The 26,542-nt window shown below is 32.4% G+C and overlaps 1 protein-coding gene across 7 annotated transcripts in view; it reads left to right on the top strand.

Moving 5' to 3' along the window:
* LOC146998059 (uncharacterized) overlaps positions 1-26,542 on the top strand; it is a 37,718-nt gene that overhangs the window by 785 nt on the left and 10,391 nt on the right. For 3 of the 7 annotated variants that reach the window (XM_085813157.1, XM_085813154.1, XM_085813153.1), the window contains exon 2: positions 5,466-5,564. In XM_085813157.1, coding sequence (XP_085669283.1) covers positions 5,466-5,564 — 99 coding nt within the window. Of the gene's footprint in view, positions 1-5,421; positions 5,565-15,144; positions 15,284-15,513; positions 15,594-26,542 lie in introns of all 7 variants that reach the window. The other 4 variants (XR_015040243.1, XM_085813155.1, XR_015040242.1 and 1 more) reach the window with 3 other exon arrangements.

Genomic DNA, 26,542 nt, shown 5'->3' with positions numbered 1-26,542 from the left:
TTTCGTCAGTATATGCCTAAGAAACCTGCAAGATATGGTATAAAGATATTTACTGTGGTTGATTTTAGAATCTTCTATACTTTCGACATGGAAATTTACTCAGGTCAGCAGCCAGATGGGCCATACAAGAAAGTCAACAGTTCTTGTGAAAAAGCAAAGTGCATCCTAGCTCCATTATACAATTCTGGAAGAAACGTTACGATAGACAGTTGGTGTACCAGTTATGAATTGGTCAATTTCTTATAGAAAAATAAAATTTCTATTGTTGGAACAATATGCAAGGATAAGAAGATTATCCCACCTGAATTTGTGTTGAATAAGAATAGAGAACAGCATTCGACCCTCTTGGGATTTCAAAAGGATATAATGCTACTTTCTTATACGGCTGAAGAGAACAAATGACCTTTTGTCAACTATGCACAATGATGACCATATTGATGAAAGCACCGGAGACGTGAAGTAATTACGTTATATAATGTGACAAAAGCAGCAGTGGATATAGTCGACGAAATGGGTGTGGCACTTATTCTGCGGCAAAATATCAAACCGATGGCCTATGGGCATATTTTTTTTGCTATTAAATATTGCCGCCATAAATTCAATGATTTTGCTTTTATCTACTAAAACTCCACCAGAGAAGTTCAGGAATAGGAGGCACTTCTGATTTGGCCTTTGCACTTTTAGATCCTCATTTGAAATCACGACAGAAACAGAAGGAATACAACAGAGATTCTCTTGAAGATTCGCAAACAAAGTAAAGAAAATTATGTTACCGGAGATGTTACATGTGCTCAAGGGAAAAAGACAGAAAATCAAAAACTGTTATGAAGTGTAAAAAAATATACAGTCAAAAGTCTTTAATCCGTACTCGTTGGGACTTTGGCGATTCCGGATTATCGATTTTTCCGGATTATGGATCATGAATTTAAATTTGGTAAGATGGCATGCAGAAATTATAAAATTAAAAATATGTAACCGTAATTTATGAAATAAAGAACAGTTATGATCTAAAGGGTATCAAAATTTACAAAAAAAGAAAGCTTAATATTTATTTGTTTACTTTATTAAACTTTTCTTTCAATGTATGTTGCTTCGTTTTATGTGATAATACTTTCTCTTTAATTCTATAAACAGACATAATTTCTTGTTCAATTACAAAGGTCCGCTGTTGAAGTCCTGTAATTGCTGTGTCGAGAATACCGACTAATTTGTCAATCGAAATGTTTTCATTTTCAATAACCTCTGTGTCTCTTTCTTCACTATCGGAAGCGAATTATAATGAGGAGGAATTTGATTTAAATCATATCAAAGACGGAGTACATCGAGACGAAATACTACATTTAGAAAGGAATTATAAGCCAAATAAAATAAAAACATCTGAAGATATAGAAGGTACATCTGAAGATAAGGATAGTGCTGACAGATTAACTTCCAATTCATTGCGTGCTGCGACGCCCCCCCCTCGCAGAGCAACGTGAAATTGATAAACAGATTTTGAAATGGTTAGAGAAACAAAGGATAAGCCTTTATTCATTTTTTGCAGCAATTCCACTTTTTGTTTGATGGACATCGAAATATGCTTTCGCTTTGTAGATCCTTCGGCAGCTCCAGCATCGGAAATTCTATTTGACATAATTGAAAGTTCAAGCTTACATTTATAAAATTGCTCCAACAGTCTGCAAAAAATAATAAGCCGGATCCAATTAGAAGATTAAGGAACAACACAATCTGCAACATTAAATGAAATAGATAATTAGATAATTTTAGCTTAGCTTATAACGTCCGCTATACATTAAACGCGCATGCGTAGAAGTATTATGCGCATGCGTGAATGCATTATGTGTTGATGCATGTGCAGAAAGTTTGTAGCTTTGAGGTCCGGATTAACGACTTTTGACTGTATATATATATAAAGCACGTTGTGAAATAGAAGCTTCATGTATAAACTACAAGGTATCTAATTCTTCTTGAGCCTAATTGATTTGAAAATTAATTATATAATTCATTGTCCATGTAACAATTCTGCATAATATGGATTGTAATTGCATTAAAAAATAAAAAAAAAAAAATTTAAAAAAATCAATGATTCCTAGTCATTTGAAGAAAACGTAAGTACTTTTGATTTATTTGTTATTAATTTTAATATTAACATTATTTTTCAGCTATTGTATATAATAAATGTAATTAATACAGAATTAATTATTTTACTGAATTGTAATAATATGTTTCATTTGCATGTCATTTAATTGCGACGTGCATTATCGTGTTACATAATACAGCGCACGTCGTCCCGGATTAACTATATACCGCTAAATGTCATTATTAACTTATATATTTTACTTCTATATGCTAAATATCTTATAAATTGACTGTACACAGCTAAAATCATGCCATGCATAAGATAAATATCTTGCAACTTAACTGTACATCACTAAAATCATGGCTGATTAGCCATTGGCGAGCTTGGCGAATAAATACGCACCGGTGCCAACGGATCCTTTGCGGAAGAAAACCCCTTTTTTCATATAATGATTTCTATTAGGATAACAATTTAAAGTGGAATTTTAAATTTCTACTATTTTGTCGGTACTGGTCTGTTATCAGCATCACATCCAAAAATGTCTATATATGCATGGATATATATGTTCGTGTATGCATATATAAATATGTAAGCACGAATGTATGTGTGTGTATACATATGCACATATATGCCCATGCATATGTATATACAGTCAAAAGTCGTTAATTCGGACACCCATAATCCGGAATGATCTATAATCCGGACCTCAAAGCTACAAACTTTCTGCGCATGTGTCGCGTTTACGCATGCACACTGGCGTTTACGAGAGCGCATAAGACCCTTACAGCTGCGAATATGTTTGTGCGCATGCGCGTTTAATGTGTAACGGAGTTATACGCTAAGCTAAAGTTATCTAATTCAGTTAATGTTGCAGATTGCGTTGTTCCTTAATCTTCGAATTGGATCCGGCTTATTATTTTTTGCAGACTGTTAGAGCAATTTTATAAAAGTAAGCTTGAACTTTCGATTATGTCAAATAGAATTTCCGATATATATTTACTACAAAGCGAAAGTATGTTTTGAAATCCGAAATCTGTTTATCAATTTCACGCTGCTCTGCGGCAGAGGGGGAGGGGGCAGAAACGTCATTATTAGATTATGATAGATTAGAAAGATTATTTCAAATAGAATTTCCGATATATATTTACTAATATGTAATTTGTATCTACAAAGCGAAAGTATGTTTTGAAATCCGAAATCTGTTTTTCAATTTCACGCTGCGGATTGGAAGTTGATCTGTCAGCACTATCCTTATCTTCAGAGCAGATGTTTTTATTTTATTTGGTTTATAATTCCGTACTAAGTGTAGTATTTCATCTCGATATACTCCGTCTTTGATATGATTTAAATCAAGTTCCTCGTCATTATAATTCGCTTCCGATAGTGAAGAAAGTGACCCAGAGGTTATTGAAAACGAAAACATTTCGATTGACAAATTAGTCGGTATTCTCAACACAGCAATTATAGGACTTGAACAGCGGAACTTTGTAACTAAACAAGAAATTATGTCTGTTTAATAGAATTAAAGAGAAAGTATTATCACATGAAACGAAGCAACTTACATTGAAGGAAATGTTTAATAAAGTAAACAAATAAATATTAAGCTTTTTCTTTTTGTAAATTTTGATACCCTTTAGATCATAATTGTTCTTTATTTCATAAATTACAGTTTCATATTTTTAATTTTGTAATTTCTGCATGCCATCTTACCAGATTTAAACTGATGATCTATAATCCGGAAAAATCGATAATCCGGAATCGCCGAAGTCCCGACGAGTCCGTTTTTTTAAGTTTTTGTTTCCTGTATAATTGTTAACCCAAAGGGGCTGTTGGCCCACCAACTGCCAAGCGGTTAAGTCACTAAACTCTGCTAGTTTAGTCCCAGGCTCAAATCCTGCGATTGGGCGTTTTATGGTTTTTATGGTTTATCCTGCGAATGGGCGTTCCCATGCGTATCGGGTATATGAGCCAGTTTTTCTTAGAAAGTCCTCAACGAAGGCATCCCTTCCTTTAGGGAGATAGCCCATCACTGCTTTCTCATAGTCAAATAAACCAAACAAAATTAAAAGGGCTATTAGTCGTAAAAACATGATTTTATGTTGATTCACCTAATTTATTGTTTCAATTTTCATTTGAGTCTGTTGCCATGCAACATAATATAAGATTTTATCTTTCAAATTTAATCTTTTGGTAAAAGTTTACAATTGGGTGCCCCTTGTTTTTTAGCAATTCTTTTTTGAAGCCAAGATCGGTGCAGGAAGGCACAATTTCAGGATGGCTGCTACACAAAAGCAAAATAAGAAGTCAAAGAATTGCACAAACTCTGTGTCCATGTACACATCAATCTGTTTTTACGTAAAAAAAAAAAAAAAAAATTCCTAGAATTGCACAAACTAGGTATTGTGCACTGCCGTAAATTTATCCATGTACACATCAATCTATTTTCATTTAAATAAAATCAGGAAGCTAAAACAAAGTTACAACTATCATGGTAACAAGAAGTGAGGTTTCATCGTCAAAATTAAAAAAAAAAAAAAAAATGTTGGTAATCAAAGGGGCACCCAATTCTACACTAGAGCCAATCTTTTTGTTAGTTTAGCAAAGTTAGCCAATTAAAAGCAATAGATGCAGCTCTTAAAAATACAGTTTTCCCCTCACTCTTTTAATTTAAATGCATTTTATTCTAATAAAAAACATTTGTACACTTACATATTATCCCACTGACCATGAAATTGTTACCAAGCAGCATGATTAAATGCTAATTTTGGTCAAACATGATGTCACAATATGCTCATAACATCTGTGCTCATTTTGATAACAAAAATCTATTGAAAAAGGAATATGGTATCATGTTTGACACTCCATTTCATTTTATTTGCAGCTGGTCAAGAGAATTAACATTTGTTGAATGAGAAAATAAACAGATGTGGTGATAAAACAGGACTAGATTGGAGCAATTAACCTATGAGAAATTTGTATTCATATTGTTCTAAATAGAGCTTTCAATAAAATTGGAGGGGCGAACAAGACAGTAAAATTCAAATTGTGTTGAAACGTTCTGCATCAGTGGCAGTTTGGTGGATTGAGAATAAACATTGACGAATGTTTTATTGTTAGAGATGCAGTATGACTAAAAATTCTGAAGGAACGATTGATGCAACTTCAGTGGGATTTTAGCTAGCTAATTTTCACAGTCAATGGGATAATATGTGTAATTATAATCGTAGCAAAGCATTTAGTATTTTTATAGAACTATGTTATATATTTTTTTCATTTTTCAAATATACATATGTGCATTATGTATAATATTCTGATATTAATCTAAATATATATTCATCTAGTACCCAATAAAATGTTTTGCTATTGTGCTGTCTGGTCCTTACAGGCATCAGCATATGCATCTTGTATAGCAGTCAAAAGTGATGTGAAAAAAGGTGATTGTAATGCAGAATTTCAGCAACTGAAAAGTTGTTTTCAAAAACATGTAAGTAAAAAATTTGTTTTGAAAGAGCATGTTCATTTTCTTTTACCTAACAATGTTGTTATAATTTTGTTCATGGGTATCTTGATTATTCATATGTTTTTCTAAATAATCTATATGAGCATTATTTTTTAATTAATAGTCTTTATGAATATTGTTTAGTACTGTTATTAGTATTATTTGTTATTAGCATTGTGTCTTTATGCTGAGTGCTTTATGTTGTAAGGTCGTTCTCTCATTTTCCACATAAACTAAATTAGATCCAACAATGAACCTGGCGAATTCTCACACAAGCATGAATAACTATCAGCACAGAAGAAGGGTGAAAATAACCCTTTATTAATTCAAAATAGTTAACAGAAAGGCACGCTGTCCGTGCATTACAAAGGCACTGTCAAACTTGCGGTGAAACTAAAAACATAGAATATAATTTAAGTCAAGATCTAAAAATAAATAGTGTTGCATAGCATGTAAGTTACGCCCAACAGGTAGACTTACAAAAACCTAAGAGGCGTCGTGATAAATCCGAAATGGCCAAGTTACTAGCGTAACAGCAAAACAAAAACAAAATGTGTGCTGGCTAGCAAAAGCATGCTCTAAATAAACTCAGGTTTACCCATTTAAATATGCACTTAACTTTAAATTTACATCCTGGCGGGAGAATGCACGGGGAAGTTGAGAATTTCAGATAAAGGTATCAACTTAAAATAAATTTTTTATGCAAAATAAGGAAAACCCTACATCGTGAGATTGGAATAATGGGCCAAATTTGTGAACAATTACAGCTTAAATTCTGAAATGGCATAAAAAATTGCGATTTGTACTGGTAGATGAAAACTATTAATATGAACTGCAAAGGAGTACTTAATTATGGTAAAGAATATTAGGATTATATCCTAAGGAGAAAGATGCCTTCATGAAGTACTTTCAAAGGCAAATTTTCTCCTATTTATATTATTTCTGGGAGGGGGAAGCCAGCTAACCAGAATTCAAATCCAGGTTAAACTGCCAGTAGTTAGGAGTTTCACTCACTCTACCACTGGTGGTTAAGTTGAAGGAATAACTAGTATGCTAACTAAATAAGCTATATATATATATAGTGAAATAAAATAAAAAAGTGCATTTAAAATCCATCCCATATTCTATTTAGAATAAAGCACATACAAGAACAAAACACAGAAATGCAGTGGCAAACCTTGAGAATATGGGGACAAAACATGCCAAAACCAAAAAGGAAAATTAATGTTTTCATCTTTCACTGCATCATCATCAGGGGGTTGGGGATACAAAAGAAGTAAATAAATAAAATTGTTTCTGAACTGACAAGAACACAGTTTAAAATTTAAAAATAATCTAAAAAAAAAAAAAAAAAAAGAAGTAATACAGTACAAAGTCCGTAATCTGGACGTCCATTATCCGAAATGATCTATAATCAGGACCCCAAAGCCACAAACTTACGCATGCGTGTAATGCGTTTATGCAAGCGCATTTAATATGCGCGTCCGTTGCACATGCACATATAGCCAGTGAAGCGTTTACACATGCATGCTTCCGATAGTGAAGAAAGTGACAGAGAGGTTATTGAAAACAAAAAAAAAAAAAATTCAATTGACAAGTTAGTTGGTATTCTCGACACAGCAATGACAGGACTTGAACAGTGGAACTTTGTAACTGAACAAGAAATAATGTCTGTTTATAGAATTAAAGAGAAAGTATTAGCACAAAAATCGAAGCAACTTAAACTACTTACATTGAAAGAAATGTTTAATAAAATAAACAAATAAATATTAAGCTCCTTTTTTTTTTTTTTTTTTTTTTTTGTAAATTTTGATACCATTTAGATCGTAATTGCTCTTTATTTTATAAATTACGGTTTCATATTTTTGATTGTATAATTTCTGCATGCCATCTTACCAGATTTAAACTGATGATCTATAATCCGGAAAAACTCCTAATCCAGAATCGCTGAACTCCCGATGAGTCCGGATTACGGACTTTGTACTGTATATGTCTTTAATCCAAGTAATCTGATTTTATCAGTCCAACCCCTGCAAGACAAAGTAAGCAGAGCAGAAATTGTAGCATCAGAAAACAAGACAAATTTTTTAAAAAAATGAGATCGAGTCCAGAAATGAAACTTGCAAAAATAATAATGTGCAAATTTTTGGTTAGAGTAGATTGAAGGCTGCCCATTGTATTATCACGAAGTTGTTTCATTTATGTTAACCTGAGTAGTTGAATGCTATGGAACTCTATTATGATGTAATCGTTTGCGTGATTGCGGTAAATTTTGAATGATGGGAAAAGATTTGTAAGGCCTTGTGGTGTGTGTTGGTTAGGAAGTACATTGCGGTTTTGTGGTTTAGACGAAGAATGGCTGAATGTGGTAAGATTAATTTAAAGCTTCTGTACAATTTGGAACGAAAGGGGAAAGGATCATTAATCCATTTGTTACGGAAATGAAGGTTTATTGAGTAGCCATTATAAGTGTCCTGTTTGTAGGAAGGAAATGTGTTGGTTGAATGTTGGAGGATACCGGCACTACAGAGAGTATTTTGTGAATTTATGTCGTGACACCGATATACGCATTCTAGTACAGATGATTTTAGGAAGTTTTTTATTGCTGTTAAAGAATTTTATGTGCCACAGACTGAAGACTCAGAATTTTCTAAATCAAGTAAGTGGATATTTGCTTTGTGTAATGCTTTGATGCATAAAATTAATTTCCTTTTTATGGTGTTTTATTGTTTGATTTAAAATGTAGTTTGAGATTATGTATTTTTTGTTTGGCTGTACTGTAGAATTAGGTTCTCCTTTAACTTTTTAAGTGAAAATAGATTGATGTGTTATATTGACAAAGGAGTGCGCAATGCCAAGTTTATGCAGTTCTCTGATGTTTTTTTAAGCGAAAATAGGTCGGTGTGTACATGGATAAAGTGAAGGGAGTGTGCAGTTCTCTGATTTTTTTAAAGCGAAAGTAGGTTTATGTGTACATAGATAACGAGTTTGTGCATTTCTTTTACTTGTTATTTTGTATTTGTGTAGTGGCAATTTTTGACACAAAGCCAAAGAATTGCAGGAACTTGGTATCTATAAGCCACCAAAAATCGGCAATTTTTGCCAAGGGGCACAAAATTTTTTAATTCAAATTTGGAAAAACAAAACTAAATGCAAATTTTGGTGAATACACACAGGCCAGGTTAAAAAATAAAAGCACAATTCATAAACAAACAAAAAAGTGTAAAAACCTGATAAAAAATTTGTAAAGTCTCATTTAATGTATTAACCAGTTATTTTATGTTAATTCTCTTTCCAATCCTCCTCATTTCCATTTTCCTTCCAGAATGTAAATTTCTAGCTTGCATGATAACCAAAGGAAATTGAAAGGAGATAGTATTTAAAGGAAGGTTTTAGAGGGTAGAATTAGAGTATGTTCTACCTGCTGAAGGCCACGTTGCTAATTTGGTTCTCGTGAGAACAATATTCTGCGGCATTGTATTACTTCTTGCCATTATGCTTGTCATGCCGATTTTAGGTCAGAATTAAGTTGTGCATTTCTTTATTTGTACAGTACAAAGTCCGAAATCCGGAATGAACAGCCACTAACAACCTCAAAACCACCAACAACGTTTTTTCTCGTAGACCTTTACGCATGCACATTTGATTCCCCCTCCGCGCGTAATAAAACATCTGGAGAGTCCGGCTTATTAATTTCACTTCGACACTAAATAAAATACCTTGTTATTGAAGAAACAATCATTCTAGCATAAAATTGTATGATAATTAATTTGGTTCCGTTGCTGCATATCTGCTTGGCACACATCTCAAACTGAAACATTCCACACAGATACATCATAGATATGACGCCAACCTGTCAAATCCTTATTTATTATACTTTCTTTTCATCACCGCATGTTTATCAAAACATGACAACTTGAGTAATGACTCGTGTAGCAATGCCTAAACAATTCTTTTATGTTGGTAATTGGATAATAAAGGAGTATGGTAACCTTTTATGTTGACATAATGCTTGGCTATGATTACAGATTTAAGTTAAATGCGCTAAAAAATGTTGACGAGAAAAAATTAACCAAAAATTTCTTTCCATATGCTAAAAATAGATTTTGATGATACCCATAGACCCAAAGATTACGTTTAGGGCTGTTTGAATTAAGAAAAGGATTTGTTATACGCATAATGACAACTTGAGTAATGACTCGTGTTGTTAGAACCAGGGCCAGAGTTCGTATGGGCACACCGAGTCGCAGAATTTAGGACCCTCAGAGACTGCATCAGGTGGTAAGATATCTAGTGTCGGCCCTCAATAAAGTGTAAGTATATGTGGGACTTTATTTATTCAGAACTCTGATAAGCCTTAAGCATGTGCAAAGACATAAATACTAAACTAATACAATTCGGGCTTAATTGTCTCAGTGCACGATAGAAGCAAGATAAACTTTAACGGAACAACTTGTCGTTAGTCGCCAAGCTCATGATGCATAGCCAAATATGTATAATGAAGGATAGCTAAATTTGATGATGATAGCAGCTACTTTTAAAGGTTTTCGGATATCGCTAAACAAAAGTGAAATTTTCCAATTAAAGGATTTTGTAAAGAAATGTGGAGAAGCGGTAATAAATGAAGATAATATAAAAGAAATTTTTCATTATGATGACAATGCTTCTCAATCATCAATCAATTAATGAATGCCGAAATCTGTAGTATCGTTCTAGATCCAGAAAATACCTCTACCGATAGTGAAGAAAGTGACAGAGAAGTTACTGAAAACGAGAAAATTTCGATTGACAAGTTAGTTGGAATTCTCAAAACAGCAGTTACAGGACTTCAACAATGTAAATAAACAAGAGATTATGTCTGTTTACAGAATTAAAGAGAAAGTATAAGCACAAAAAACAAAGCAACTTAATTTGCAGTGAAAGAAATGTTTAATAAGGTAAACAAATAAATATTAAGCTTCTTCTTCTTCTTCTTTTTTTTTTTTTTTTTTTTTTTTTTTTTTGTAAATTTTGATACCCTTTAGATCATAAATACTTCATTATTTCATAAATCATGATTTCATATTTCTAATTTTATAATTTCTATGTGCCATCTTACTAGATTTAAACTGATGATCTAATATAAGGAAAAATCCCGAATCCGGAATCACTGAATTCCCGACGATTTTGGACTTTGTACTGTATAGCCGTTAGGTTAACTTATTTTTACTTAGTTAAATCAATTCATTTATCTTTGATTTAACCCATAAATGTTAGCTTTTGTAAGCATGAGTGGTGCCTCCAATTAACTTTTGAGTCAAATAAAGGGGTCTTTTACACCCGTTTCCCTGTTTCTGTGGTACTTACATGGCATTTACTTGTAATTCATCAAACGTTTTGTACATTTTATGCTTTAAAAGAACATGTGGCATTATAATTTTTTTTAATTAGGAAGCTTTTAGAGGGTAGAATCAAAGCATGCTCCGCCTGCTGAAGGCCATATTGTTAATTTGATTCTCGTGAGAGTAATATTCTACAGCGTTGCATTACTTCTTGCCATTAGGCTCGTCAGAGCCAAGTTATTTTTACTTGGTAAAGTCAATTCATTTATCTTTTATTTAAGCCATAAATGTTAGCTTCTATAAGCATGACAGAAGTAAGTAAATGAAGCTTCTGTAAGCATGCTTACAGTGATGCCTTCTGTTAACTTTTGAGTTAAATAAAAGGGTCTTTTACACTCTTTTCCCTGTTTCTGTGGTACTTAGACAACATAGTAATAATTCACTGCTGAATCTTCAGATGTTTCATACTTTTTATGCTTTAAAAGAACATGAGACTAATAGTTTTTTTAATTTTAGTAGACCGAGTCCAAAAACAAAAACATGTAAAACAAAAGTAATCCAACATATGCTAAAATTAAATAATAATAATAATAATAAAATGAAAATTTGATCTAAAAATATAAAATAAAAATAACAAATAGAAGAGTAACTTTTTAAAAATCTGGTAATACAAGAGAAACAAAAGTTTTGAAATCGTCAAATATATTTATCTACTTCTGTATGGTAACAAAGACTAAAATGTGTTGAGATAAACTACAAATTTAAAGCTAATAGAACTCAATAGAAATAATCTGAAAAACTTATATTGTAGAAGTATATAAAACATGTATTGTAGAAGTGTTTGCATATGTATTAAATAATCAGGAATGTCTGTGTATGTAATTTATTCTGTAAAAATGACAGCACCTAGAGCAGCTGAATTTTATGTATGCATTTTCACCCAAACATTGGTACCTTGAAGCCAAAATTTTGAATTAAAAATTTATTTTTGATTTATTTCATATTTTGTACAAATTTAATGAATTTCTATTTATCAAATATGGGTATTTGAAAGTGTGAAATGGCAGCACTATTCATAGTGTAATACAGTCAAAAGTCGTTAATCCGGAATGATCCATAATCCGGACCTCAAAGCTACAAACTTTCTGCGCATGCATCAACGCATAATGCGTTCACGCATGCACAAAGGCGTTTACACATGCATGTAATACCTTTACACTTGCGTGTACGCATGTGCATAATATGTTTACGCATGAGCGTTTAATGTATAACGGACGGTATAAGCTAAGCTAAAATTATGTAATTATCTATTTCAGTTAATGTTGCAGATTGCGCTGTTCCTTAATCTTCGAATTGGATCCGGCTTATTTTTTGCAGACTGTTAGAGCAACTTTATAAAACTAAGCTTGAACTTTCGATTATGTCAAATAGAATTTCCGATGCTGGAGCTGCCAAAGAATCTACAAAGCGAAAGTATGTTTTGATGTCCATCAAACAAAGAGTGGAATTGCTGCAAAGAATGGATAAAGGCATATCCTTTGTTTCTCTAACCATTCCAAAATCTGTTTATCAATTTCACGCTCCATTGCGGGGGGGGGGGGGGGCATTGTGGTGCGCAATGAACTGGAAGTTGATCTGTCAGCACTATCCTCATCTTCAGGGCAGATGTTTTTTTATTTTATTTGACTTCTAATTCCTTACTAAATGTAGCATTTCATCTCCATGTACTCCGTCTTTGATATGATTTAAATCAGCTTCCTCGTCCAATAGTGAAGAAAATGACACAGAGGTTATTGAAAACGAAAAAATTTGGATTGACAAATTAGTCGGTATTCTCGGCACAGCAATTATAGGACTTCAACAGCGGAACTTTGTAACTGATCAAGAAATTATGTCTGTTTATAGAATTAAAGAGAAAGTATTATGACATAAAAAGAAGCAACTTAAACAACTTACATTGAAAGAAATGTTTAATAAAGTAAACAAATATAAATATTAAGCTTTTTTTTAAAAAAATTTTGATACCCTTTAGATCATAATTGTTCTTTATTTCATAAATTACGGTTTCATGTTTTTAATTTTATAATTTCTGCATGCCATCTTACAAATTTAAACTGATGATCTATAATCCGGAAAAAGCGATAATCCGGAATCGCCAAAGCCCCGACGTGGCTGTATTAAAGACTTTTGACTGTAGAATATTTTTATCTCTAATATGCCAGATTTTTGGAATTTAGCAAAATACAAGATATTTATCTTTAAATTTTAATCTATAATTTGTACTACTTGAAAGCAGTATAGTATCACTGCCTCAAACAGAATACTTGTTATCCCCGCAAAAGCCTATTTAACTTTGAAAAAAAAAATTTTTTTTGTTACTGAGTAGCAAACCAAGTGATTGAAAAGCAATAAACACAATTCTTAAGAATATTTTTTCTACTTTTTAATCTGAGAGATTTTAATGAAATGACTTAGCTGGACTAAATACGAGTAAAATCATTTTATGCTTTTTCCTTTTTTGTAATAATTCCTTTAGGGAACTAGTTTTCAAAGGAATAATATAACAAATATGAAAATGTATATTTCCTAGCACTGTGAGTATTAAAGATATGCCGTCTTTAAATATTTTGTGATTTGACTCTTGAACTTTATGTGGCACGAGTGCAAAGAAGCAGTGCTTTATAATAAAGCTATCAAGACAATAGAAGTTGTGTTAGCAGCAGTCAGTCTAAGAGTAGATTGGTAACCAGCAATTCTCAGTGAGAGCTTAAAAAACCGTAACAAATCCTAGTGCGACATTAAAGTCAGAATCTCTTCAGATTTATTTTACTTAATACTGGATTTCTTGTCTTATCATATTTATGAAATAACATCCAGATTTAAATTTAAGATGTATGCAAGGTAGCCCTTGTTTCCTTAAAGGCATGATCTAATACTATGTACTGCGTTTATCTTAAAAAATTCTTGGATTTTTCTTATTACTTAAACCATACTATTTTTAATTATAACTGCTAAAAATACAATTTATATGTATAAATAAGCAGTTATTGACTTATGTGTAATTAAGCTAAAAATTATTCCCTCCCCCCCCCTTTAAAAAAAGAATGAAAATATTAAGAACAAAATTTCATCATTTCTTGGCAACTTTTCTATTTTCTTGTATATCAACAGAGTTATTTTTTTTTATCATCTAGTAGTTAATTGATGTGTCCAGTGAATAACAATTACACATTTATGATTTTTTAATTAAAAGTATAATAAATTCAGAAATTTTAAGATTTGTGCTATATTTGCTTCTAACAGCTGTTCTGACAGTTTTGTTAAATTTAATTTTAAAATTAAAATCTTTTTCTCTGTGTGTCACTTGCATAAACCAGCTTTAAACAATTAATTACTATATGTGTAAGGGTGTATGTTTCATTTCATTTACATTTTTTAATCTAGATGAAAAGTCTTGTATCAAAGACGCATGCCTGAAATGGACAGAAAGAAATTTATTCAGTTTCTGTATATATCACTGAATTTTAATTCTCAAAAATATTCACAAATAATGTTGCAGGTAATATTTTTTTTAATATTCTATCATAAAAATTACATGTATGTAGATGAATTAAATATACTACATACTAAATATTGATATACATACTCTACCATATATATTGTTTGGTACTTCAAATTCAGTAAGTCATAAATCTTAGTAAGCTTCTAATAAAATAATATAATTTCTTTAACTGCTTGTAGAATATTAAATTAATATATGTATCATACATATATAGTAAATTATAATATATATCAAGAATAGCACTAAAAAGAGAAAAAATACTGAACAGAATTCATTGGAGATTACATATCGTTATGCATGAACAGGGTTCGTAGCAGTCCATATAAGTGCTTATAAGTCCTTATATTTGAAAATAAATTATAAAAGCCCTTATAGGTACTTTTTTTTTCCTCTAAATCACTCATTTTTTTGTTTTTAGTGCTTTCTTTTTCTGCATCAAAGCCGCAACTAAATAAACAACTTTTTCTTTCTTATCTGGATCATCTGTGAATCATACTTCTGGAAATGGCTTTCTCCATATTAATTTAATATTTAATCTTTAACCTTTGATTTGTACGAGTAGAGACATGTATTCGCACGAGTATAATGATCGTGAACGTAATATGTATGAATATTTGTAATATATTTGCACTAAATGCTGAAGTATAGCTAAACTTTAAAAATGGGTGTGTTTTTAACACAGAGTGGCTTTCTAAGGAAGAATATTCTGAATGGCTTAAACAAAGTGAAAATAAACGCAAGGCCATGTGTTCCTGGTGTAAAACTGAAATCAACATAGCCAGTATGGGAGAGTCTGTTTTAAAGCGTCACATGGATCTTAAGTAAACTTTTTTCTATGTTATTATTATTAATTCTTGGTTGAAAATAAGAAATTTAAATCTTCCATGGACCGCTGATTTATTTATTTATTTTTTAATTTTCATTTTCTGCTTTTGAAAAGCTTTTGCCATACTATTCATTTACTACATTCCCCCCTCTTCCTATTATTTCTGCATTTCATGCGTATCTTCAAAGTTGGGAATTTTGGGCTTACTTTTTCAATTTTTTTTAGGGTTCGTAAGGTTTCTGATCCTCCCCTTTCTGTGAAAAATCTCGGATATTCGAACCGTTACACTTTGCAGCAATGGACTGGTTATTATTTATTTATTATTATTATTTTGTCACTTTCCAATATGGAATATGTAGACTAGAAGAGAAACACGCTAATGTGACAATCAAAATCGTAAAAACAACCTTGTATTTAGCGTAAGTATATTGAAACACTCAATCGATTTTGAGGGCAGCTAAAGGTCCCTCCTCATCAGGAGAAAGAAATACCTAAAAAGAAGAAAAGTAAAGGGGAAGGAGTCTCAGAAACACATAGTCCTTATCAGCACTGCACGTGGTTATAACCTAATTTTTAATCAGAGTTACAGTGGCGGCCTACTTTTACTGTGCCAGGCTATCTAATCAAACATGTAACACAAAGGACAAGAAAATTAGCGAAGTTAAAAATAGGGAGCGAGGGGCAACTGCTCCTTCACGCTCAAAATCTGAACTTCGAATAATATTCGAATATTATTCTGCAGTGCTGATAAGGACCACGTGTTTCTGAGACTCCTTCCCCTTTACTTGTCTTCTTTCTAGATATTTCTTTTTCCTGATGAGGAGGGACTTTTACCTGCCCTCGAAATCGTTTGAGTGTTTCAATGTACTTACGCTAAATACAAGGTTGTTTTTACGATTTTGATGAAATATGTAATTAAACAGGTGCTTATTTTTTTCTTAAAATGTGCTTGAAAAGTGCTTATAGGTGCTTATTTTTTTAACAAAAATGTGGCAATGAACCCTGATGAAGCTAGTCTGAATCTCTACTGATTTGATTATTATGATACATTAAGTGCATGAGTATTATTATGAGTAAACTATTAAAGGAAGAAATCAGAAATCCACTGTGTGGATCATTGCTGTTTAAAGTAAAATATTGGATAAATTGATTTTTGATATTTCATTGGCATAATGTCTAATTGGAGATAGTTGTCTCTATTGTTTCAGGTGTTGCTTGGAAGATTCACACACTGTTGTCATCTGTATAATAGCCATTTATGCAGCACTTCAATGCCTTCTATAATCATTTGTGACTGTTCTTATTAGAGAATATGTATATACTAAATGAACAACATAAAAAATTTTTTAAGTCCCTTCCCTTCTAATTTTAACTATTTTAAATTTAAGATGTTTAGAAACATGAGCAGAAGAAAGGCTTTGAATTTTGTTTCACTTAAAGGAAACATTTAAACAGTAGAAAAGGATCTAATTTGCATTATAAAAAAACCTTTAACCAAAAAATTCTGCTTGTTGGAAATCAGTTTTCAAACATAAAGAGTCTATCTAAGCATTCTATAATCACCATGTAATGCTTTAAAAATAAAGCTAATATTATATATACCCTCAGATGTATGGCATCACCAAATGTGGCAATATTTGTTCTGTGATGGTTTTTGGTGCAATGTTGTTTGTATGGCAACCCTTTTGACATTGAAGCTTTATTATGCTGGAGTGGTTGTCCGAAATGCGGAGCTGATATGAGAACTTGTATGAAGAATGGCGTTTCTGCTGGACTTGTGTGGGTTTGCAGGCAAATAGTTCCTGGTAAAGTATGTGGCTGTCAGCGAAGTTTAAGATTTGGATCTTGGTTTTCGTGCAGTAAGTTAACTTTGGAGAAAGTTTTTATCGTTACTTGCGAAAATTTTGAATCGCAGAAAGACATGTGATATAGCAAAATCGGGGCACCTTTGTTCACAGACATTGTGTGGCTGCCGAAATTTCATTCATGAATGTATGCTGGGATTTGTATGCTCTGTGTCTGAGAAGATGGGGAGGGGGAAGGGTAAAGTGGTGGAAATTGATGAAATTTGGCTGATGTTTGAAATTGATATATCTGTTGTTTGAAGAAGCATTCATAATGGTGTATTTTATTTTATTCTTGTTCTTATTTTGCAGAATGTTATGTTCATTGTTTTTTCTAATTGTTTGCAATTTATTTTAATTATTTTAGTTTATTTTGTTGATTTGTGCGCAATGCCCAGATTGTGCAATTCGCTGATTTTTTTAAGTTAAAACAGAACACTGTGTACATGGTATTGTTTGAAATTTATTGTTGTTATGTTAGTTTATTTTAGGGAGGTGTGTGCAATTCCTAGATTCCTACGCTGCATAGATTGTGCAGCTCTTTGGTGTTTTTTTAAGTTAAAACAGATCACTGTGTACATGGATTCTTTTCAAATATTTTTGATTAGAAATATTTATCTAAATTTTTTGTTTTCATTTTAGATTTTTGGTCTAAATTGTGTGTTTAAAATGTGGTTTTTGTGGTCAAAATGTGGTTAGACAAAAAATTTAGATAGTAATATGATGTCAAGGAGTTTCTAGCCAAAAATGTTTGGAGAGAAATTTATCACCAATCGAGGGTGTATATAAGAGTACTTTCAAAATAAATCTGGGATTCAAGATAGAAAATTTGAGATTTCGGAACTGACTACATTGTGTGCTTCAGAGAAATGCAAACTTTTAATTTGCCCGTTAATAACAAGCTAATGAAAGGAAAAGCATTTGTTTTGTTATCAAAGCTCAAAATTGAAAATTTTTGAATTTATTGGAGTTGTCTGTAAGAACAAGCATATGGGTTAATAAATCATTCTATGAGCAATGAAACATCTGAAGTTTAAATTAGTTAATCTTAGAATTCAGAAGTGTAATTAATGGCTGTGACATGGCATTTTCAGCTGGGTTGAAACTGGCTTATTGTACTGACTTTTTCAATATAATAGCCAAATTTCGAGGAAAAGATTTGTTTTTTCGGGGAAACACAACACAGGAAGATTGACTATACTGTTTCTTTGTTATGATATATATGGAAATAGAAATTTTCATCTGTAATTATTGGTAAATCCTTGAAAAATTTCAAAGGCACAAAGAAATAGCCGTGTTCTTGTGCAAGTATCAAAAACACATGGATCAAATTGATAAAGTTGTAGTGTTCTATTATAACTGGAAATTTTATTAAAATCTTACTGACTAATAGTGAGTTATCATTGAATCTGAAACAAGTCACAAAAGACTAAAGAAAATTAAAATGTCCTTTTTGTTTATTCTTAAATTGAACAGAACTGGTTGAACTTGTGCTACAGGTGAAACTTCTACTACTTGACGGCTATGTAAATTAATATAGCAAACGTTAAATTCAAAGAGATAACATAGTCTAAGACTACCTATAAAGTTGTAAGTCTAAGACTACATATAAAGTACATTACTTAAGTTGGTTCAGATAACTGCCATGTATTTTAAAGCATCCGCTAGCAAAATGCTAAAGCCAAAGGCTGCCAGAAGTTATATTCTAAAATTCAGAACCTTCAGCTTAAATACACGCAAATCTAATTTGTATTCTGGTGAGAATTGTATAAAGAAGAAGTTAAAGTGAAGGCTTAAATCATAATAATGGTTAAATAAAATGCCTTTCAGTTTTTCATAGCAGAATTTGAATAATTCAAAAGCAAAGGTTCTAATATCCTTGAATGAGAATTTTAAATTCTGATATCTAGATGCATGAGTCAGTGTTTACCAATGCTTCCTTAAATTCACATTCTACAAAATTCCATTTAATTTTTTTTTTTTTTTTTTTTTTCTTTTTAGATCCATCCCAGTCTTATGTCTCACATCTCCTTCCATGAGTCTGGAAGGAAAAATAGTCATGGAAATACATGTGCTTATAAATTTTCAGGTGCTAGCATAACATTTCACAAATTATTCTTCCTCAGTAAACTTTTTTCCACCCTACTTTCCAGCATTGTGATAGGTGAAACAGTGTAGTACAGTCAAAAGTCTTTAATCCAGACTCGTCAGAACTTCGACGATTCCGGATTATAGATCATCAGTTTAAATCTGGTAAGATGGCATGCAGAAATTATAAAATTAAAAATATGAAACTGTAATTTATGAAATAAAGAGCAATTATGATCTAAAGGGTATCAAAATTTACAAAAAAAAAAAAAAGCTTTATATTTATTTGTTTACTTAATTAAAGATTTCTTTCAACGCGCGCATGCGTAAAGCATACATTACGCATAGTTGAAATTAGGAAATTGCAACCAGAAAACTATTTGATGTGTATTCGTGATATTTATAATGATGAGGAATTTGATTTAAATCATATCAAAGACGGATTACATCAAGATGAAATACTACATTTAGTAAGGAATTATTAGCCGAATAAAATAAAAACACCTGCCCTGAAGATAAGGATAGTGCTGACAGATCAACTTCCAGTTCATTGCACGCTGCGCCCCCCCCAAGCAGAGCAGCGTGAAATTGATAAACATATTTTGGAATAATTAGAGAATCAGAGAATATGCCTTTATCCATTTTTTGCAGCAATTCCACTTTTTGTTTGATGAACATCAGAATATGCTTTCGCTTTGTAAATCCTTTGGTAGCTCCAGAATCGGAAATTCTTTGTAAAAATAATAAGGCAGATCCAATTATAAGATTAAGGAACAACGCAATCTGCAACATTAACTTAAATAGATAATTAGATAATTTTAGCTTAGCTTGTACTGTCCGTTATACATTAAACGTGCATGCGTAAACATATTATGCGCATGCATAGATGCATATGCACATGCATAAAGGTATTATTCGCATGCATTGATGCATTATGCTTTGACACTTGCGCAGAAAGTTTGTAACTTTGAGGTCCGGATAATAGGTCATTCTGGATTATTGACGTTTGGATTAAAGACTTTTGACTGTATCTTCAACTACCTGCTAACTGAATTGTTAAATAGCTAACAACTTAAACCAGTCATTCTCAAACTTTTTTACCCCATGTTCTACTATCACCATTGCTAGAACATTATTCCCTCCACCATTCCAAACTGGAAAAATGCATAGGTTTATTTAGATTTAAATTATTTCTAATGTATTTTATAAATTAAATAACAAAAAAGTATAGGAAATGTTAGTTAATACCAAAACTTTATAAAAGTAATTTTTTATTTTTATGAATTAAAATTAACTTCTTAGCAGCTAAATAAAAGGTTGACCACAAATAATGTAATCTTCCCTGGTTTAGAACCCCTGCATTAAGCACACTAGATCTCGATGATATCCTATTCCAAAAATCTATGCCTGATGTTCTATGCTTAAATTTCACTTAATGTTGTTAGAGGTGGCTGGAGAGCCGAACTTTTGAATAACCTCATTTACACTGTGCTCACTTTTACTTTAAATCAATTCATTACCATCTGTTAGCAATTCATTTATAATACATACCATTCAAATACATTTAACATTTATGATACATCTGTTGTTAGCATAATTCATGCATTCAAAACAGTAAACTTCATTCAACATACTACAATTCAAAAGGTTACTTTATATACATACATACAGTAGTCACATTATTTTCTTTGCATTCATGCCAAAATCATCTGCTTATTACAGTCTTTTGGACTGAAGTAAAATAATTGTGTTAAACACAAACATAAAATCCTTAAAAGAAGATGAATACATTAACAGAAAAACTTCTTCACTAAATCAAAACTTAGATATTTTTGCTTGAAGTAAAAATAAAAATATAGTAGCAACTTGTACACATACATAAAATAAATTCAGTACTTAAAGAAATGCCCCAAATTTTTGCTTATCTTATACAGTAAAATTCCAGAAATCTGCAAAGCTTGGGACCAGATGTGCGGATTTCAGGATAGAAAAGATAAATCATAATATTCAGACTAAAAGTGCAAAATAAATAAGGTGTATTAGATACATTTAATTAAATTATTATATATATTATTGTAATAACTTATTATATGCATTAAATTATTATTACATATATAAATTGATTATATTATTCATTGTATTATATATACACAGCACCAAGGTTTGCCATTTTCGCCTCATGTAAAGATTTCCGTTTTCAGATTCCGGTGTTAGAATCACTGTTGCTGTAAAATTTCAACAACTTTTCTTTATTTTTCCTTATATCATACACAATTGTATCACAATTCCATATGATTCTGCTATACCTGTCTCCATCTTTTGCAGAATTTCCACTTTTTGCATTACCGTCAATGCAACGTGTTTACGCTTTTCGACGTTGCAAGCAGTCAAATCATGAGTACGTTTCTTATCTGTAATTGTATTATAAAGGGCTGAAATTTAAAATATTCTTAATTTATCCACAAAATATCCGGATTAAAAAAAAAAAGGCAGCTCTAAATATTCTCATGAAATAACAAAGCTCAGAAAATACAACGTGAATCGTGAACTTGAAAGAAGAGTTGAGTGAATCGTCTGCTTTCTTACCTCCATGTAGATTAGAGGGGAGGAAACTTTCATCGTGATGTCAATAATTTGGTATTTCCGTTATGACTCATTATTATTCGGTAATTATGATGTCATTATTTGGTAAGTATTTTTTCTTCGATATTTTGTACTCAATGTTGCAGTTTCCGGAACCTATAAACTGAATTTTTATACAGTGGGTGATCGGTTAACGAACAGTTCGAACAGCGAACACTTTCAGGAAAGATTTTTGTGTTTGGACAATGAATAATATTCAGATAACAAAGAAAAACTACATCTAATGAAAACCTCTTGGAACACCCGATACCAGTCCTCAATTCGTACTGAAAATGGATGTGCGCGTGCGCTGACATGTCATCATTGGATGTGCACATGCGCTGACATGTCATCATTCATACTATGTTGCAGTGAGGCAGCAGTGTATGACACTTGTAGTGTGCGACGACACTTTGTCAATTGTATACCATAGTTGGTTTCTGTCCTTGTGATTTTTGTATGTGCTTCTCTAAACGCCTTATTAAAAAAAAAAAAAAAAAAAAATTGAAAATCTGACAATATTATGGGACCTAAAAAGAGTGGAGTGTCAAGAACTGTGCTCACCATAGAAACGAAGCAAGAGATTATAACTAAAGTAGAGAGTGGACAAAAAAATGACTGATGTTGCCAGGCAGTACGACTTGAACAGATTTAGAGTAGGCACAATCCTAGCTAAGAAAGCTATCATCAAGAAGACTCAAGCCGCTAAAAGAGTAATGAAAATTACATCTGAGAAGCAAAGAAATGCCATCCATGAAAAAATGCAGAGTTTGCTTTTAGTTTGGATAAATGAACGAGAGATGTAACTAGTATGTCCATCATTCATGAAAAGGCTACAGAAATTTTTGAGAAATTGAAAGAACAAACTCCAGGTTCGTCATCCGAAAATCTAGAATTCAAAGCTACCACTGGCTGGTTTGCAAAGTTTAAAAGGAGATCTGGCATTAAACATGTGGTCATGAATGGTGAGTCTGCTAGGGCAAATAAAGAAGAAGCTGAGAGGTTCCTTCTCAAATTTCAAGAATTCATTGAAAAAAAAGGGTATTGTCCACAACAAATATTTAATTGTGATGAAACTGGTTTGTTTTGGAAGCGCATGCCGAACCGTACCTACATCAGGAAAGATGAGAAAAATGTTCCTGGGCATAAACCCATGAAAGACCGATTGACGTTACTTTTGGGAGCTAATGCTAGTGGTGATATAAAGCTTAAACCACTTCTCTTTTATCACTCTGAGAATCCTAGAGCATTCAAAAATCCATAATCAAGAGAAAACTGCCAGTGATGTGGAGATCGAATCAGAGGGCATGGGACATGCAAGTTCTTTTCAAAGAGTGGCTATTTGAAGTTTGTGCTCTGAGCATCAAGGACTACCTTGATACCAGTTACTTGCCATTGAAAGCATTGCTACTATTTCACAATGCACCAGGGCACCCAAAAGACCTTGAAGATAATTTGCTGATAGACTTTCCCTGGCTGACAGTTACCTCCGAATACGACTTCACTGATTCACCCAATGGATGAAGAGGTTATTGCAGGTTTCAAGAAATTGTACATTCGTGTGCTGTTTCGGCAATGTTTTGAAGCATGTCAATTCTCCTCAAAAATGGCTTTAAAAACGTTTTTGATAGAAAAATTTGACATTCTCGAAGCTATTCGTCTTGTTGAAAAGGCGTGGTCAGAAATCAATCAACAACAGTTGGTTTCTGCCTGGTGAAAGCTGTGTCCATCCCTCACTCAAGGAGACGAAGGTGATCAAGGAGATACCCCTGAAATTATGGATGAATTTGTAACAACTGCGAGAGATCTGGAATTGGAGGTGAACGAGGATGACATGAAGGTGACTTGACGACAGAACTCCAAGAAATCTTGAATGAAGAACACCAAGAAACTCAGTGAAATGTGTTTCCTTCCGAAAAAGTGGAAGACAAAAGAGGAGCAATGCCGACATCGGCCATTAAAGATCTTTTGAAGAAGTGGGAGGATGTCAGAACAACGGTCTTAAAATGGCACCCAAAACAAGCTGATGTCAATAGGGTTGCTGATCTCTACAACAACATTGCTGTCAATCATTTCCTGAAAGTCCTGAAGGAGAGAGAAAAACAATTGACATTGGACATGCTCTTTAACGCCCAAAGAAAGGAAAAGGACTGATTAATAAGTAAGAGTATATGTATGTATTATATTTGCAATAAATAAACTTACTAAGAAATTATACTTGTACATGAAATTTTTTTTTTTAATTTAATTTTTAGGATCTCCAGAACGAATTCCCATTAATATATATGGTAAATCGGTGATCGGTTAACGAACAATTCAGATAGCGAACATAATCTTGGAACAGATTATGTTCGTTAACTGATCACCTACTGTATTTTGAGAGACAACGTGTATTTCAGGAGTTGGCAGATTTTCTGTATTTGACTGTATTTTCATGGAATTCAGGCATTTGTTTCTCCAGGAACAGGAACTCCATTCATGTGGGAAATTTATTCTGAGCATTTGGTAACTCATATGGTCGTCTTTTTCATTTTTGGACTCTTTTATCCTTTTGAACTTCTATTGCTCTTCCAAGTATTTAGGTGGAGCTGAGCGTTTTGTCGGCAGGTTCATTCCCAGTATATTGTCCGCAGTCTCTGGTCTCCCATTAATCTGTGCCTTTTGCTTGTTGGTTCTCTTAACTTTCTGTTGTACTGGTTTCATTATCAGCAGCCTTTTGTATTATCTTGGCTGACCAGTCATTTTCTCTTCACTGAAGTTGTCTGCTGTTTTTCCATCTGCCATTGTTTCATACTTTGGTGATCACGATATCTCAGAGATCCTTGACCTTTTCCTTAAACCTTGGATATATTTCGTATTCTCTTCTTTCTTCTTGAACCCCCCATTCTCTATAGCTTTTCTTTCTAAAACTTATCTTATTAACCAACAAAATTTTTTTCAGATTACCAAACTGCTTTCTGTTGTCAAATCTAGCAGCTCTTTCACTTACAAGCTTCCAGAAATTTCTGCTTCTCTTATTCACACCTATGAGTATTTACTTACACATGCCAACTTTCAAATTTACTGCTAATTCAAAATGTTGTTCTAGCCTACCAGAGTTTTGTAGCTCTAAAAATTTATATACAGCAACAATCTGGGTAATATTAATTGAATAACTTGTGCATTGAGCTTTTTCCCATTCAACAAATTCACCACTTTACTTAAAATACCTTTAGAGTTTGTGTCATTCACTTTAATCTGGTATTTACCATAAAGTTCTGATTGAAACTTAGCCTTATCTTTCACCACAAGGAATGCTTTCAAAAGGGCAGTTTTAAATACAGGTAGATAGGTTCCTAGAAAATGTCGTGTTGTGTGAAATCGTGTTATAGGAGACCCAGAGCCAGTATAAAATGGGGGGTTACGTTCCAAAAACTTATTAAAAACAAATATATTTTTTTTAATTCTACATAAACAACTTAATTTTTATTAAACATATATATAGATATACAACACAAAACAAAAAATATTACAGATTTTAATTTAACACAACCTTAGTTTAATAAATTTCTTCACTGTCACTGCTCAGTATAATCAACAGAATGTTTTTTCGGTGGAGTGAGATAACTTACAGAATTTTTTTCTTCATTTAAAGTTCTGGCATTTTCTTCCCTCTTTAAAAAATCTGTAATTTTGCTTTGCTTTGCTTTGCTTACTAGTTCTTGCTGGGTCAATGTAAATTTTTCAATATGGAGCTAAACGGTTTTGCAGCTTCCTTTTAAATTTTCGGCTTATTTCAATGGGTCTGCAGTTAAGAAAAATCATTCGAGATTTTCAGCTTAGCTTAGGCCTTCTTTTAATTTTTTTAATGTTAATGTATTAACTGCACAATCTTCATCAGTGCTAGTGTCCTCAGAATCTATTTGGTTTACGGCTTCGGATGCCGTTTCCAACAAATCTACTTTGTCCACTAATAAATCTTAAACGTCCGCTATAACCATGTCGACAAAACCTTCGCCTCCAATTGATTTATCAAGTTCTAATAAACCACCAATTTCATTTTCTGGCAATTCACATGTTTTCTATTTCAACTGAAGAGGGCTATATCTTCTTCTAATATGCATTTAGCGTTGATGCTTTTAGTTCTTTCAGAGACAAAGATATGATGTCGATCCAGTGCTGTCCTGCATGTCTTCCAAGCTTCCGTTACATTAATTGGTTTTGCATCAATTACACCTAAAATCCACAGTCATGCTCTTCTTATGTAATATGTTTTAAAGGTATAAATGCTACGTTGACCCAATGGTTGAAGTAATGAAGTAGTGTTAGGTAGTAGTATTTTGATGTTGGGATGATTCAAATCTTATGGGTGACACGGAGCATTATCTAATAGTAATAGCGCCTTGAAGCTCAAATTTTTCTGCCTTAAATAGCGTTTGCTATCTGGCACAAAACAATTTAAATGCCAATCTTTAGCTTCATAATCAAAGTCCTAGCAGCTTCATAATCAGCCGATGCTGATTCTCCTTGAATTCTTATGCTATGAATTGCAAGACTCTTTTTAAAATTTTCGAACCAACTTTTACTTGCCAGAAAATCTGGGTTAACAGAGAATTCTCCACGTTCTTTAAGGTGCTTAAAAATTTGGAGTGCTTTTTGTTTAATGTAAGTAACATCTAATGAAATTCTTTTTTGACATCTATCATCAATCCAAATGCTGA

Source organism: Stegodyphus dumicola, chromosome 3, assembly GCF_044657685.1.
Source record: "Stegodyphus dumicola isolate Sdum_Otavi_A_Nest chromosome 3, ASM4465768v1".
In the NCBI taxonomy this organism is placed as follows: domain Eukaryota; kingdom Metazoa; phylum Arthropoda; class Arachnida; order Araneae; family Eresidae; genus Stegodyphus; species Stegodyphus dumicola.
This window is presented reverse-complemented; position numbering and strand designations above follow the sequence as displayed.